The sequence below is a fragment of the Vanellus vanellus genome, assembly GCF_965231255.1.
Source record: "Vanellus vanellus genome assembly, chromosome: 14".
Taxonomy (NCBI): Eukaryota; Metazoa; Chordata; class Aves; order Charadriiformes; family Charadriidae; genus Vanellus; species Vanellus vanellus.
The window spans coordinates 14417560-14434744 of NC_138919.1; the positions used below are offsets into that span (position 1 = coordinate 14417560).

Consider the following 17185-nt stretch of genomic DNA (forward strand, 5'->3'; position numbering starts at 1 on the left):
ATTTTGGATACCAGGGTACAGTATCCATATTGCAGAGGTATAGTAACATTGGGAACTGGGGCTGGGGGAAGAGCAGGCTGTACAGAGCCGAGACCTCTGGCAGCGAACACTACCACTGTCAGTAGCACCCGCAGCAGAGCCTGAAACTGAAGAGGGCACAGGGCACGTCCAGGATGAATCCAGAAAGACAATTAGAAGCAGCCATTGCCAGCCATCCTGCTAGCAGGTCTCCAGCTTGCTGGAGTTGTTAGCACCAGCTGTAAGGAAGAGAAGGGATGCTGCTCCCAGCTTGCGGTTTTGCTATCGGAATACCAAGCTTTCCAAAACAGGGGGTTTGTAGCCAAGAGCTGGCCTGGATTCTCTGCAGAAAGCTGGGAGGTCAAGGAACACTGCTTCAAATGCTAAGCGTGGTCTGAAAATGGCTTTTTAAAGGTTTCAGAAGTAGCAGAAGCATGAACTTTCAGATCTCTGGGCAGACAAGACAGGTTCCTTCGAAGGCTGGCTGCAAGGCTCTGCCTGTACCTCTGCACTGAGCCAACAGGGGCTCTCACCAGGAAAGCAATCGGATAAAGAGAATCAGAGACAAGCACTGGGGATCTCACCTATGAACCCCTCACAGATCAGCAGTGCTGAAGGTGATGGTAATTTCCTTTGCCCTAATGTGACTGCTAGATCCAGCCTGAGCAGTAACCCCAACAACGGGCATGTGGCAGGAGCTGCAGAAGTCAGCAGGGAAGGAAAAGGACACCGAGACACAGATGTCAGCAAACGTGCTCGATCGCCAAGGAACAGCGCTCTGGGGAACAATGCCTGGATTCTGTTGTTGTTTTGTTTTTGTTTGGTTGTTTGTTGTTTTTTTTTTGACTGGGAGCCCCTCAAGACAGCAGCAAACAGGTTTCAAAATATATTACATCTTTTTATTGCCAAGCGTGCAGACCATGAAGTGTGTGGGGGACACAACACTAAGAAAAACTACAATTTGAGGAAGGGCAAAGCAGTAAAAATTTAAAAATAAGACTACTCCTTACAACTGCCAACACTTGGGTTCAAAGAATCAATTGGAGGAAGTTTCTTAAAAGTATGGTTCTAAATATGGTGTTAGGCCCCAAACTTCGAAAATGCCAAGGCTTCGGTCTGGGCTAACGCAAACCGGGTGGAGGAAGGAGGCAGATTTTCTAACACTAACTCCACAGGGCCAAATTCCCATTCTTCTCAGCATTTTCTGTAGCAACCAGAAAACTCCCAACCCCAGGAATACAGGGAGGAATAAGCCAGGAAGAGGCGGGCAGCTGCTGCAGTAATAGCTGCTGAATGCACTGAACTGGGGCCAAACTAGACCCTTGCAGCGTCCTCACTCCCAGAGCCAGCCTCGGAGGGGACAGACCACAGCCGAGCTGCCCGGCTCCCCCAAGGCCACAGTAGTGCCTGTTCCTGCTCTGACAGAGCATAGCACGTCCCTCGGGATGGGACGCTGTGCCATCTGAACTCTCTCCACCTAAAAGGGGCAGGGGGCTGCAAGCCAGTCCCCCAGGCAGTGGAGAAGCACTCTTCTCAGGGGGTCCCAAGGCAAGTGTCCTTACAAGCACACCATCTCTCCTACCGCTCTTCGCAATCTCCAGCTCTGGGAAGCAGCATGTACTCAATGTGATCACTCGTTCGGCAGCCCCGGCGCTCCAATATGGACCTCAGGTCAATGCTGGGCCAGCCTCAGTGAAGCCAGCCACGTTTCCTTCCTCCTCAACCAAAATACACCCCTGGTCAGACCAGCACTGAGAAACCAGAGCTCAAGTACATTCTTCTTGGAGAGGGCAGCACAGGGACACAAAGCTGCGAGCCCACACTGCCTTGGGAAAAGGGACCGGAAAGGAAACCTACAGCATTTAAAACTGGTACTAAAGTGCAACAAAAACGTCCTAAACCCTTTGAAAACAATTGCAGTAAGAGGGGTCTGCAAAGCTTCAAACTTCCAGTTACTGCAGGGCACCCTTAAAACAAACCCAACAACAACTATGTAAGAGCAGACCAAGGAGCCCTTTGGTGAAGCAAGGAATACGAGGCCACCACAGAGAGTTTCAGCTCCTGGGGTCAAACATCATATTTAGAACATTTGGAAAGGAAGAAAGTTAAAGCAAAAAAACCCCAAAAATACAATTCTTGAATCTTGCGCAATGAAACAGTTAAACTTTTTGGTGTTTTCAAAAGAAATCCCAACAGACAGCCTGGCATAACTTTATCTGCTTCCTAAGTGAGAGATGCCCGTTTGACCCATGACTCAGGACACCATGTGCACTGGACATGTTCCATCCTTACATATGTCTCAGCATTCCTCCATTCATAAAAACAAATCACTAGATCCTTCCTGTTTACTCTTCAGCCTGAAAGGAAAAACCAAAACTGAAGCTAGATGGAAGATAGCCAGAGGGAGGAGAAAGTTTTCACAGACTGGAGGCCAATCTCATCAGCTCCACGAGCCTGGAAAGTGCAATCCTCAGTGTCGCCTCATTTTAACTTTCCTGGCTGGGCTGCCATCCTCCTCTTCCTCATCACAGTCCTCCGTGTACTCGTAAGACCTTCGCCAATAGTTCTCAGAGCTGAAGTTGCTCCGTCTCCTATGTTTTGGTAAGAGGACTGAGCGCCTGTTTTCCTCTTTATCCATTTCTAGAATCCGTGGCCTACAGAGAGAGAGAAAGAGGGAGTGAGAGCACATCAACGACAGGACTTACGCATTCCTTGTGTGGACACTATCTGCAGTTTTGCATACTATGAGCACAATGACTGACTGTTTCCACACCGCTTTCCCAGTACTGGGCACTCAGCAGAGCAGGAACAGGTCACCAAGTTGCACCTCCCATGAGGAGGCTGAGAACTTTGCTTTCGATGGTGCAAGTCCTCCCCCTTCCCAGGGCAAGTTTTGGCCTTTACCTCCACAAGGAACACTTCCAAACAGCCCAGACACCTGTGCAGCTTGTGGCCCGAAGAAACATCCCTTGGGCAGAGGAGTCTGTCTCTCCCACAGCAGAACTCACAGCACCGAGCTGAGCTCCTTTTTAAGTTGCTGGGGTGCTCGTGGTGCAGGATCCTTTGTTATTTCTGCAAAGCTGCCTCTGCTCTCGCCTGCAATCACTTCGTAGTAGGAGTGGGCTGGTGGGCTGCACAGACCACTTATTTTATCCTAGGTGCCAACTGCCGTGTTCCTCTATGAGATACCGCTATCTGATATCCATGCTATTTGCGTATGTTAAACTGGAGTCTTTGAGGGCAAAGGAAGAGAAAAACATGTTTTTGATACCCATCTGGTACAGAAGTTTATGCAACCCCCCCCCACCCTGATAAGGTCACATCAGGCTGAAAAACAGCTCTCACGGATCTGCAGGTTTGTCCTGCGTGATCGCTTCTCTAATCACACACCGGCCCACTGCGTGCTCAGAGGTAAGCTTTTGTTTGCAGGCTACCTCCTCTTCTTGCTCTATCTTCCCAGTCAGTCTGAGTCCAGGTGAATGAACACTGCTCATAAACAAGCCATCCCCTCCCTCCAGGACAAGTTGAAACATAGGCTGGGACCGCACAGGAGCCAAGCCCCAGGACCCAGCCAACTTTCGGTTTTTACAAGATGTGCAGAGAACACTGTCTTGATCCTCAGGAAGCTTTGGAATTGAAGAATACCAGAAATATTGCACGACAGCTGGCAGACTGGCTATCAGTACATTCACACAGAGCAAGGTGGTATTTAAGGGAAGCCTTGCTGCAGAGCTCAAGCTGTCTGAAACCTCAGCAAGGAGCTCCCCTGAAGGTCAGGCTTACACATTCACACAGTCTGGTTACACACACAAAAATATACACATGCAGCTTTGGAACCAAAACAGGTCTGAGAAGCTTCCCAAGGCGGCCTTCACCTTTCCCAGATAGCAAAACCTCACGGTCTGTCCCAAGATTGCTTTCATAATATAGTTTAACACAGCTGCACAGGTTGCTTGGCAATAGAGGGCAAAAATAATTAGCTGCAGGGAAACTATTGTTCTGAATGACTGCATTATCAACAGCCAGCCAAATCTATTGCTTCTTCATTATGCCACTCACAGGATAAACAATGTAAGCTGCTTACAGCCAGAGCTTAGCCTCCGCAAGCCTACAAGGAACATAGAGAGAACCTCATTCTGATAAAACAGATCTGTACACCACAGAAAGCACCCAGGAGGTGCACACTAGGATTTTTTTAAGCATGCTGCGCAGTCTCTCTTGTCAGAGGCCAGAAGCCTCAAACATGCACTGACCATCCAAAACATTGCTCTTAGGAGAGATCATCCTACCTGTGAGCAGCATCAGGATCTGCTTTGCGATGGGACCGTTTTGGTTTCAGGATCTGGTCCCGGTTGCTTCCTGATAGACGGTCAGAGTTATAACCTGGTGGCAACACAGAGCTACTCAGGGATTTTGTTTCCAATCGAGGTGCATCTAGTCTTGTTCTGCAAATATTTAAAGAGAAGAGAATTTGCAAGGAGTTTCTACAGAACCGCTAGCGTGCTGCAGCAGATGTTTTGTCCCAGGTGTGCTGAAGCAGAACCCTCAATCCCAGCCACACAGCTCAGGAAGAGGGTCAGGACTATGACACTCAACAGCAGAACAAGCTGCGGCTTTCTGGTACTTGAGGCTTCAGCTTTAACATTTGCTGCCTTGGTTATAAGGAAGAGGAAAGCTTAGGAACGGTGTAGTCATGAGGTGAATGTGACTGGTGCTGGGCTCACTGCACTCCCAGTTATGGGATACAGAGTAGAGGCATTGGAGCCCCTGTGAAATCCTATGAAATCACAGTGACTCGTCAATAACTCGCAGCTCCAGTTAAGCCACCTGGGAGATACCCTGCAAAATTCATCATCACCTACAACAGTAATAACTGCTTCTATCTGGAAACTCCCTACTGTCTCAAGATATCACGGGGTCAGGCGTTTCTCAGCTTGACTAAGACGTTTAAAGAGTTGAAGTACAAGTCAGGAGAAGGTCTAGCAAACAGAAGTTGCACAGGACCACCTTGTTTGTGCTGGGATAGAAACGTGCTCAAGCTACATCGGAGAGCAAGCACAGCTCTTCCCAGAGCAGAACCATCCCTGGCCCAGGCACAGCTGTAGCCATGCACACATGGAGGGAGGCAGCAGACCGAGAAGCAGGAATGAAAACTTGACGGCGCAGCATCTTATCATGGCACTATCACTGTCTCCAAGCACAGCACAGTTACCAGTCTCAACTTACAAGCAGTGCTGAAGTCTATTTCAAAACACAGACTGAAGCCTAAGAGTGGGCAAAATACACTAAAAGGTGGTGCTGGTGCTCCAGAGCTGCCAATTTCAGGAGGATCCAAGCCAATTCCCAGAAGGAAAGTCATATATTGTTGCTGCAGCCTGTCTCCCTCCTTGGGATTAGGGGTGAATACAGAAGGGGTCTGGGTGAGAGAAAGGGGAGGATCACTACTTGTTCTCTAGTGCTGAACTTTAGCTCCTGAGGGAGGTTACCACAGGATAATCCCAACCTAAACTCCTGTTAGGAAGCACATCCAGTTGCCAAGCTTCCTCTCTGCCATCGGGGAGAGCCTCTTCACTTAACTAGGGCGATGCCAGGCTGGCACACGCAAAGCTGGGCATGGCACCCCAAGTCTACCCAGCATGCCAGAAACATGGAACACTTCCACAGGCAGCTGCCAGGCTGGAGTCTGTGCTAGTCCACAATGCCATCGTCCTGAGCTGTTCTCGGCTCCAGGACTGGACCCAGTCCAGCTAGAACACCAAAGGCGTTGTGGATCCTGCCCCAGCCAAGTTAGGTGGTTGAAATACCTCTCAAATACAACAGCAACTACAGGCTTGCAATTAAAAGAAACAAACCACCAAATATACTGCAAGGGCAAGGGAACACCAGCCACGCTCTCTCTGTCCACAGAGCAATGCAGGTACGAGGAGAGGCTATACTAAAATGGAGAACATATTACCTACCAAAAGTTCAAGTTAAATAGAATGACTCCCTGATGTAACTGCTTACAAATGGCAGCGTAAGTCCTCTAAAATGATTTTCAAGACCCACTTCAGTAGGGCTCATTTCTATCCCCTACCCCTTTCAGCATCTCCTGAAATAAAGAGCATCATTCCTCTCCCCCAGCCTCTTGCTCAAAGCGCTTCCATACCTTGCTGGCTCCCCACAGTTCTGCACTCTGACATGCAGGAAACACTGTAAATATCATCACACTACAGCACTGAAGTGATCATGACCTACTTGGTAACCACGCTGCTCTGAAGCATCCTGGAAAACCCAGCCACTTCTCCAGCTCACGCAGCTTTGTCCTCCTGCCACTGCCAGCAAAAAAAGTCCCTAGAACCACACGCCAAGAGTAGAGGCAAGAGCAGATCCAGACTCAAACGCCTGGGGCACAGCAGGCTCTGGCAGCCTATTCAGAGCCGAATATCGCAGCTCCTAGCTGCAGCAAAGTTTATGCTGCTGTATGACCCAACTGATCTGTTCTCGCTGGAAAGCTCAAGGCTGATTCTTACCACGAAGAGGAGGAAGAGGAGTATTACCAGGCTGCTGGCTGCTCCCAAGCCTCTCGTGCTAGCAAGCTACCAGCGGAAGTAGCTGTTTTCCTGCTTGCATAACACACTATTTCAGACTGCACAAAGTCGCATGATCTGGGACTAGGGAATGGCATTTGTTGCAGCAATACATGCCGCGGGGATGTGAGCACAAACAAAGGTCACCGCAGCCCTGCTCTGCATGCATGCATGCACACGGGACTCGGCGAGGAGGCAGCCGCCGTCACAAGGGATAAGCAGCAATTAATAAGCTCTATTTGGCAGCAATCAGAGTGCACCCTTTGGCAAACAGGCAATTGCCATGTATTCACCAGGGCTGCTAAGCTCTACGGAGATTACACAAAAATAATTACCAGGGGGTTTCCACTTTGCTCAAGAGAAAAATCCTGTTGTGGTTTCATTCAGCCTGCCAGTCAAGTCAGCCCATCGCTGTCTGCATATGACTGGGCAGAGACACTTCTGCTCTAATGCTAAGCAAATCAGGCCCCTAAAATCAGGGGAAGATAGAAGGACACACTGCTACAGAAGGATGGCTAAGCAAACACAGCCAATACAGCTCTGCTAGGAGCTAACAGGCTTTCTCTCTTCAGTAGTGATGCACCAGGTCAGCCGGGTACATCTCAGCCAGCTAGATGCTTGTCCAGTTGCACCTTGAGGGCAGTCAGGCTAGACTGAAATAACTCAGCACCCTTAGCTTACAGAGGCTGGCAAAAGCAAGAAGTACAGCCAGTCGAAACAAGTATGTTAGATATTTGTACCAGTTTGGGCAGCTTTAGCTTATTTAGCCAAGTCTGTCTTTTCTAGGAACTGCTCCACAGCCTAGGACAGGCAGCTTTGCTATCCCAAAGACCAATTAAAGCAGCTACAAGCTTTGGAGATGCCTTCCACTGGTGCTTGTCAGCACTCACACTGCTTTTTGTTGGCTGCAGTAACCAGTAAGTTGAATGTAACAGCCTTCTACTTATCACAACCCTTTTGCCTTAAACCTCATATGGCAATAGCCAGCTATGGGGTGGTTTGGTTCTAATCTGTCTTTCTCTCATCCCACTCTATCACCTGCCACATCTCATCCTTCCTCCCTGGGTCTGTGCTGATTTTGCCTGGCTAACACCTCAGGGCTGCTGGTTTTCCTGCTTTCATTTCATGGGTCTCTCTAACCAGATGTCCAATTCCACTCCACTGGCTTTGTGCCGTATCTTCACCGAGTTGCCAGACTTGTTTTGAAACCAACTAAGCTGTCCAAAAGCTCAGCAAGTCTGAATCTAGACCGCTTGCCTACTAGCCTTATGCCAGCCTGGGCCACAACTGCCCTCATGCCCACACTTTCGTCTGAGTTTACAGTACTTGAGTCACGTGCGTTTCCACTTGCAAAAAGATTTCTTGACAGCAGGATTACTGCTAACATTTTCTAAGGCACAATCAACATGGGTGAACATGTGGCGGTCACATTTTTTGGTCTCCTAGTAGAAGGAACTGAGGAGAGAGGAGATTTCTGGGCACAAAAAAAGGTTACACTGAGGGAGTTTGGGGTGGGGTTGGTTTATTTTTCCTCTGTTTTCTGAAGAACTTTAGGAAGAGGCATTGGCTGATGAAATGCCATCAGCTGACCAGGACAGCATATCATCTAAAACAGGAAGCATGCGATACATCTTACAGAGCTTGGCTTCCCAAAATCAACTTGAAGGACAAGCTCTGTAAATCTATCACTAAATTCAGTGCAGCTGTTTCCCTTCAAAGCCAGTGTCTTCCTCCCTCTCCCCAGGAAATGAAATCCATGCTACCAAAAAAAAAATTATCTTGTTTATAAGAGATTCTTCATCGCAAGCATCAGCTTCAAAGGACTGTCCAGGTAACTCACACATGTGTGGATCATATGATCAGACACCTGAATATGTAGCCCAAAACAAGAGAGTTTGAAATCCTAGCTGTTTGGAGTTAGGCAGCCAATGAAAGCCAGGTGTTTGGACATGAACAGGGCTTGCAAACACAGACATTACAATGAAGTGCTGCTGCACAGAGCCAAGAAGTGATTAACTCTGCAGTAACAAGTTCCATCTACTTCTACCGGCCAAGCGATGGGTACGGCAAGACACAAATAAGCATCAGAGTGACATCTAATCAAGATGTAAAATCAAGCCAGCAAATTAACAAGCAAGGCAGTTTTAAAGTGTTTCTTTAAAAGCACCTTAGGAAATATCACAACACTGCATCCAAGTTTATCTTACTGTCCGGAGGGCTTCAACACTTACTTTCGAAGGATGATGACAGCTCTTCTTTCCTTGATGTCCTGTGGTCGAATACAGTGTGTAATTTCATCGGCTGCATATCCACTGACAACAAAAACAAAAAGCCTCTGTGAGAAAGATGACAGGCAGAAGCAGAAAGTGGTTGCCAGCCTCAACAACTCCGTTTGGCCAGTCATTTCCTAACTTCCACCAGGAATTCCTCCTTCAAACACCATTCCCCAGGCATACAGGAGCTAGAATTACAGGAAGGAAGAAACTTCAGGAAAGAATGAGGACAGTCAGGGCTTTTTTTTTTTTTTTTGACTTGATTTTTTAGCACACACCAGAGGAAACTGCCACCTGCCACAACATCATGAAAAAAGATGTAGGAAATGAATTTATGGAGTGTAAATTCAGCCAATTCATTTATCAAGAAATTAGAGAGCAACAGGGGAAAATATCAGCACATTGCTCCAAAGCATCTTCTCATGCATGGCCCCCAGAAAAAACATCTTTTTTGGCTGACATGTGCAGCATACCCAGACATGGACATGTACCAGAGTCAATGAGAATATTTGTTAGTCAAGGAAGGGGGGCGGTGGTGGTAAAAGCTGAGCGTCTCACCCCCCCCTAACCTGCCCACAGACACTGCCAGCTCAGCACCCTCACCGCTAACCCCCATGTGGCACATCCTCAGCCACGACACAAACGTCACTCCCCCAGCACAGCGCAACCCCAACACAACACAGATGGGGTAACCTTCAAATTCAGACCCGCAAACCAAGCTGCACCCCTCAAACCTCCCTGCCACAGGGCTCACAAGGCAAGACGGCTACCTGGACTGACGGATGTTACACCAGGCTCAAGCAGCTGCATGGCCACGCAGTAGCCATTCTCACCAGGAGAGTGTTTTGCTGTATGAGATGACTTCACCTACTCCATGTTTCTAGCAGGCAGGAGGAAAGCCATGGCCAACGAGGGCCCGGCTACCTGTATCACACAGCAGTGTTTTTCCTGTGGCTGCTTCAGTTGTTCAGCACAACTGGGGTCCAGCGCAGCACGCAAGATCGCAGCAGGTCAGTGGAAAGCGGCCATCACGCCTGCTCAGACACACAATCCACCCTGCCAGGACCACATCTTGTCACTCACATGGGTGCTAACGAGCAGGTCTGAGAAGTGGACCTGCCCTCTACCTGTTGTTTGGAGAGTGTCTGTTCACAAAAGAGCCTTCCAGAGTCCAATACAGGGAAAAGAGAAGGTAAATGCCTTCAGAGCCTCCTGAAACAGCTGGCAAGGACAGGAAGACCTTTGAAGGGGTGTGGGCAAAGGCTGCCCGTGCCACACAAAGCCAGCACACCCCCACACTGGTTCAACTTGAAGCAGAAATCACCAAGCCCACTCTCCCCACGAGGCTGTACCATGAAGCTGCTGCCATGCCGGCTGTCAGCCAGCCCTCCAGGAGCACAGCCAGGGTCATTCAGGACACTCAGAGCAGAGAACAGATCACGCACACACAGGTCTTCTCTGGGGATGGGACCGGGTTTCCTTTATCTGGTTAGATAACCCACCCACTCACTGAGAAACACACACCTCAAAGATGGATTTACTGCTTTGAGAAGAGAGATAAGAGTCTAAACGCCGATCAGTTAAAACAGGGGTTGATGTCCATCCCCCCCCGCTCTCCGGGGTATTGCAGAACAAGACAGTGCTATGCGAAAGGGCTTATAATGATGCTCTATTATGTTCCAGGAATCTCTGCGTCAAGCTCCAGCGAATTCATTAATATTACCCACGTTAAGATTCAACTCAGCACATCCTCAGCGATACCCTGAACATCAGGAAAAGGTCTGCTTCCAGACATGTGCTCTCCATCACAAGATGTCAGCCTGGCCACTCGTTCTCACTCCCCAGGCAGGAACCCGCTTTGCAGCTCACTTTTGGGGCAGCGCCAGGCAGAGCTCATGGTCTCAGATGCACGTGGGCAGCACCAAAGCGACAGCACTAGTACCACTGCGCGAGGCCCTAACGGGGACCCACCAGTCTGCCCCAGTGCCATGCTGGTGTGGGAAAACTCAACTTGCACCATATCAAATATATTGATGCCATCTCTCTGTGTGGCCCTCCAGCAAAGGGGTTGACAAAGGCACCAAGCAAAGAAATGGAAAAAAAGATTACTTGGTCATGTCACACTTGTTCTGCATCGTGCCAGCATGAACTTCTCACCCACTGCCTGGTCCTGCTGTATCCTGATGACGGGCAAAGGGGCAGACACTGAAAAGAAACAGCCATAATGATATTGAGGGACTACCCAGAGATTTCTTGCCCTGAGAACAACTGAAAGCACAAGGTAAGCGATAAGTTGGTAAGGAAAACCTTAAATTGCTGCCCACGAGAACACCTGAGCGTGATGTCTCCAGTCTAGAGCACTTTCCAGAAGAACGGGGAGGTGCAGATGCTATCCACACACTCCCCCAACTAATAATCCAACTCCTAACTAACCTGTCAGATCTTATACCCCCAACTCCTCCCGAGTCACTTTTTCAGTCCAGAAGAGCTGCTGCTGAGCCACAACATAGCTGATTCGCATGGAGATGAAAGCAGATTTTTTTGTACAAACATCACCAGAAAGGAGGCCCTGAAGTTCTGCAGAGCCTCTAACAAGAAATATTTCTAGGGGTTGACAACAGCCAGGCCAGCTCAGAGGCAGAGGGACCTCATGCGCTTGCCCATCGCAGGGTTTCAGCAGCTCAGGCTTTACTTGTGGTTCAGGAAAGCTGCTGCCACAAACCACGGATGTGACACCGACCAGTTCAAGCAGAGCTTGAACAAATCTATTTGCCTCATCACCACTGGCACACTCAGAACTTCCTCTGCACCAACAGCCTGTTCTGAGGGAGCAGACTTTTCTGGAAAAGCCTCTAGTCCAGGCAGCTGCGGAGAGATTCCTCCAGCTGCGAAGAAAGCAGGTTCATCCTCCAGAGACTCCAACCAACTCTGATTATGCTACCACCAGGCACGCCTCGAGACAACAGGAGAGGCAAACATCACGATGTTTCCACTGCTATTACAAACAGCAGGGAGACGACCTGGAGCACTCACCAGCTGCAGAAGGGAAGCCAGTATGGCATACAAGCTCTCAAAAGTTGGGAAATGTTACCTTCGGTCATTTATTCCTCTGGCTAACTGCAACTGCACTATTTCCAACCATGGTGCTGAGACGCAGTACACAGCAGTTAAACAAAAGCCAGCTCGGTGCAGAGATTTGCTACCTACAACAGCGGCTATGGGGCACAGCGTGGTGCAGGGGTCCGGCTGGAACCACCCACCCTGGCTGGCTCTGCACCCCCCAGCTCCCACCCTTTTTTCCAGGCTAAGCATTTTTCAAGCACATGGACAAATTCCTCCATCTCCTCCCCACTCCTTCTATCGATTGATGCTTATCAAACTATTGGTTAAAAAAGAAAACCCACAAACATGGTCCAGCCAGCAGCCCCCAACAGGCAGCTGACGGTCCACAGGACTGAAATCCAACTTAACTCCGACTGCCCGAGAAAAGCAGCACAAACCAAGGCACTGCTGCCGCTTTCCCTTGGCCTGGCTGGCAGCAGGACAAACCTGCAGGAACATCCACTTCCTGGGGCTGTGGCACATCTTCTTCTAGATGTCAAAACCTACAAGGGCAAATCTTCACCGCAGATGGAAAAGGAGAGGAAAAAGTGCTTTGCTGGAAGAGCAAAGGGCTCATTAGTGGGTCGCAGGGTGGCTTAGCCTTTGTCCTGCTGGCAGAGGTGCACAGCCCAGCCAGGAGAATCTCCCATCCACCTTTTAAACACTAACCTGTCGTCTTGAGATCTGAATACTTTCCAGTGAGTTTGAGGAGTCCAGTGTTTGCAAACACCAGAGCCTGCTTCAAGGTAGGCAAATAAAGCCAAGGGAGGGATACAGGGAAAGCCCCTCTGCAGAATCCCTACCAGGTAGGTGGCTACAAAACGAGGAGGACAATTTGGGATAGGCTGCTGAGAGCAGGAACGGGACACGGGTGATCTGGGGAGAGCCGGAGAACGATGTGGGGGCTAAGTCAAGACATCTGACATCTTGCTTTAGATCCTCAGGATTTCCACACGGTAACCAAACACACACTGCCACCCCGGCTTCCCCGGAAAGGCGGCACGCCAGCAGCAGCCACTGACCCAGCAATATTTGAATCACAGACATTACAAGCATGCCATTTCTATCTGCGCCGTTTCCCTATCTCCAGGGCAACTGCCTTCAGCAACTGTTTACTGGGAGGAGAAAAAGCCAAGTTTGGGGAGTTGACTTAAACATGACCAGGGGCTGAATTTCAGAGATACACCCCTGAGAACCTACTGACAGTCTGCACCTCTCCCCCACTCCTCCCAAATTGCTGGGGTTAGAGGGGAGACAAGGAGATCTGCCGGAGACAAGGAACTTGCATCAAGCCAGGATCATATCATCACAGAACAATCACTTTGGCAGAATCTCTCTTAAGTGAGTGCTAAGTATCTGCTAACTGCTGTACCAAAATTGAAATAATCCTCGGTTTAAAGTCTATTATTTGCTGGAAAGCAGAACATCTAACCATGGATTAAGCTAGTGAACACCTGTGGTAGGTTGGTCAGAAAGCAACCCTTCTATTTGGAGGGAAAAAAGATATCTTCGTTTGATTTGTACAATCGCTTCAGCCACGTCAATAAACAGATTACGGCACCCAGGTGACGCTGGCCAACAACCCAAACACACAGGCGTGGGAGACACCCCGCTCCCAGTTCCGGTAGCCCTGAGCCAGCTGCCTCTTCCTGGCAGTTTTGGTAAAAGAATGAGAGTTTGAGACAAGAAAACAACATGTTCTTGTCCTGGAGCAGTGAAAAGCCCCTCTCCCTTCTCCCGACATCCTCCACTATGAAGTGCCCATCCTCCCTCAGACATAAAGCCACGAGAGTTTTCCTCGTGGCTTTGACTACAAGACTGACCCTGCGTTAACGGCTCTGACAGCATGCTGTAAGCAAGTAAAAACTGTTTTTCAAAAAAAAAAAAAAAAGAAAAAAAGAAAAAAAAAGACCTCTGGCTATGAAAAGAAAGACAGCTATTTACTCCAGGCCTTCACTGGGGAAAGGCAGCAGAGGGGTTCCCATCACCAGGAGGAAAATTAGGGTAGAAAGTTTCCCTCCTCCTGTCTAAGAGGAGGAGACAGGGAGCAGAGCAGCTGCCTCACACACGGCAGTCTCCATCCCCATGGACGGAGCTTGCTCTGCAGTAAAAAGGACATGTGGCAGGACAGGTCCTCCAGGGTCTTGTTTCACAAAATCACCCTGACCTCTGCCGCCACCCCCCACACCCTCCCTGCCCCGGCCAACCCACCAGAGAATGAGAAAATGTCCTCAGCGCCATTCCCACTTCCCTCTGCAGCCTCCCTCATCCCTCGCTAATCCACAGAAGTTACCTAACGCAGGGGGTACGGCGAGGATTAGTTAATGTTTGTGCAGCTTTTCCGAGATAAAAGCTACGTGAGATCTCAGCATTTATTATTGATGCACTAGTCAACGGTGCAAGGCTGTGTGTATGTGGGGGGCGGGAAAATTCCTTCCCGAACCCTGCGGCGATCACTTTACAAGCCAAAGCAGGGGATTGTGTTACGGCCTAGGAGCCCTGAAAACCAGCCTGGTCCTTCACCAGTCCAAAAAAAAAAAAAAAAAAAATTAAAACCCCAAATGAAGATACAGTTGGTAGCTCAGAACACTGCTGGCAGAGTCCGGGCGATCCCTGCAGGAAGCACTCTGACCTTCAGGGACACAAGAGACTGGTGCTCACCGAGTCAGGCAGCCCTGGCGCTGGGCTTCAGGCCGCTCTCCCCAAAATTTGGACACCAGCGTGTCCATACGCACCAGCTTGCGTGCACCCTGCCTGTCCCCTTACGTGCCTGTCCCCTCACCTGCCCGCTCTGCCTGCCCAGAGTGTACTGGGAGGCAGCGGGGATTAGGAAGCAGGCGTTTCCCAGTGCCAATCCCAGCTTTACTACTGATCAGCTGCATGACCTTGGGCAGGTCATTTCACCTCCACAGCTCTTCCCTGGCTTGCAAGAACACACGTGAAGTCCTTTCTTGCATCCACAACCCACCGTGTTTCCAAGTGACAGTCCCATGGGGCCCTGCACTCCGGTCTCCCCATCAGCATCAGGCAGGGGAGGGTTTAGCATTCCCAGTCTGCAGACTGGGAAGACGAGGCCATTCACACCTCCTCTCCACGCTTAAGGTCAGGTTGGGGAGGCACCGGCCAAGCTAAGAATAGACCCAGCAGCCCCATCCCAACCAGCTGCTCTGCTCTGACCGCTCTTGGGCAGAGGATCCATTTTGTGTCTCGATGTGTTATTTTAACCATTTATAGGAACTACGGCAAAGCTCCGCAAGTGGCTGCGCTCCTGCCAGGACTCGCCTCAAGCCTTGGGGAGAGGACACCCCCTCCCCCCCCAACCCCATTCACCACGGCGGCAGGATGTGCCCCCTCCCCCCAGATTCTTCCTTCACCCCTTCCGCCGCAGCGAGACCCTGCACGCCTACAGGCGGGCGAGATCAAGCCCGAGCTGCCGTCAGGGTGTGCATCGCTGTGCCTCGTGATTAGCGTTACACAACCGAGCCCCGGCACGTTAGCAGAGGCCTTGGCGATGCAGGCGAGTTACCTGAGCACCGTGACGCTTCCCCTCTTCACAGGCAGGAAGAGAACGGGCTCTGAGACCCTGATGGGTTTGAACTGGAATTTACACCCGAAGCAGAGTGCAGAGTCGCTGAAGAAGGAGACGGAGACGATGGGCCTCTCAAAGATATGGATGGGGTCCACGTGGGAGACAATGCAGCCCCCAGGCTGGTAGTCGTTGATGACGGCACTGTTCACAAAGCCCTCGGGAATCACCCGGTGCTCCACCAGCTTCCTGATCACCAGGTCGTGCACCCACTCAGGGATGGCATCCACCTCTCCCCGCGGGTACAGGCGCTCCTGGCCGGGGCCTCGTCTCTGCAGCTGAGACCCGTAGGTGTAGCCCTCCCCAAAAAAATACTTGTTCCGCAGCGGGGCCCGATCCACCGTGTGCTCCTTGTAGAGCCCCTTCTCTGCCCGGGACACCACCTCCTCGATCCGAGCCTCGATCTTGGCGCACTCCTCGGCGCTGAAGAGGCGAAGCTGGCGGATGCCGCTTTTGACTTTCCGAGCTTCTTCCTCCTCCTTCTGCTCCTCGTAGTCGCTGGGCTCAGAGCTGGAGTCCTCCTGGTGCCGCCGCTTGCGATCGTAGGGAGGTTCGGGGGGCTCCCGTGGGAGGCCACCACCGCCGCCGCCTTTGTGGCCGTCCCGGTAGGGCATCATGGACTTGAGCTTCTCCCGCAGGTCCGTGTAGCCGCTGCCGGCCATAATGCGTCCGCAGCCCCCGCCTCTATCGATCCCGGCGCTGCAGGCGGCGGCGGGCGGCGGCGGCGGGGGGGGACGCGATGCTGCTATTCATGGCACCCACCGCCCTGCTGGAAGAGCACCAGAGGAACGGGGAGGTGAGAACAGGTCTCCCCCCCTCCCACCACCGGCCGGGCCGAGCCCCCCACCCCCGCCCCAGGCAGATGGGACACCATCCCGGGACCCCCTCCCGCCACCCGGCTCCCTCCCGCCGCGACGCCCCTCCCGGTGGGAAGAGGGCGGCCCGCCCAACGCCACACTCACGGCTTCGCCCGGGGCGGGCACGGACAATGCTGCCGGTGCCGGCGGCGGCGCTCACGCGGCGGCCGGGCCTGGCACATGCCCAGCGGCGGCCCCGGGGCGGCGCGGCGCCCTGCCCGCTCCCGCCGCCGTGGCGGCGCTGCTCATGGCGGGGGAGGGGGGGAGGAATCAGAAGAGGGGAGAGGAGCGGCCGAGCCGGGGGGGAGGCGGCAGCGGACCGGGGGGGTCTCGCGCGGCCCTTCCCGCGGCGCAAGCGGCGCGCTACGTCACCAGGAGCCAGCCCGACATCCCGGATAGCCGCCGGGGCCGCCCACCGCGCCCGCCCCGCCCCGCCGCGCACGCGCCCCGCCGCCACTGCCGTCGCCGTCGCCACACTCCCCCCCCACCCCGCCCAGACCCCGCCCCTCGTACGCACGTACGGCGACGCGGCGGCTTCGCCCCGCCCGGCCGCCACCACCTCAGCCCTCGCCTCGCGCCGTAACGGATACCGGCAACGGCTCGGCGCCCCGCCCCTACCTCCCGGCTGGGCTCTGATTGGCCCAGGGGGGCGGGCGCGAGCGGCCCGAGCCGGCGGCTGATTGGGCAGGCTGGCGGGCGGTGCAGAGGGGGGGGCCTAGCGGGCGCGCGCGGCGGCGGGTGGGAAGGAGGAGGGGAGGGGGGCGAGGGGTTGGGGTGGCC

The 17185-nt window shown here is 52.1% G+C and overlaps 1 protein-coding gene across 2 annotated transcripts; it reads right to left on the reverse strand.

Moving 5' to 3' along the window:
* Window positions 1-845: 845 nt before the first annotated feature.
* Window positions 846-16787, reverse strand: ALKBH5 (alkB homolog 5, RNA demethylase). 2 transcript variants are annotated; one of them, XM_082490477.1, is made up of 5 exons: window positions 16511-16787; window positions 15489-16314; window positions 8819-8899; window positions 4308-4463; window positions 846-2672 (listed from the first exon to the last, which is right to left on the reverse strand). In XM_082490477.1, exons 2-5 carry the CDS (start codon window positions 16208-16210, stop codon window positions 2489-2491), a joined length of 1143 nt encoding a protein of 380 aa, XP_082346603.1. In that variant the 5' UTR covers window positions 16211-16314; window positions 16511-16787; the 3' UTR covers window positions 846-2488. The 2 variants fall into 2 exon arrangements, with proteins under 2 accessions (XP_082346603.1, XP_082346602.1); XM_082490476.1 differs by having other exon boundaries at window positions 15489-16317.
* Between the last annotated feature and the right edge of the window lie 398 nt (window positions 16788-17185).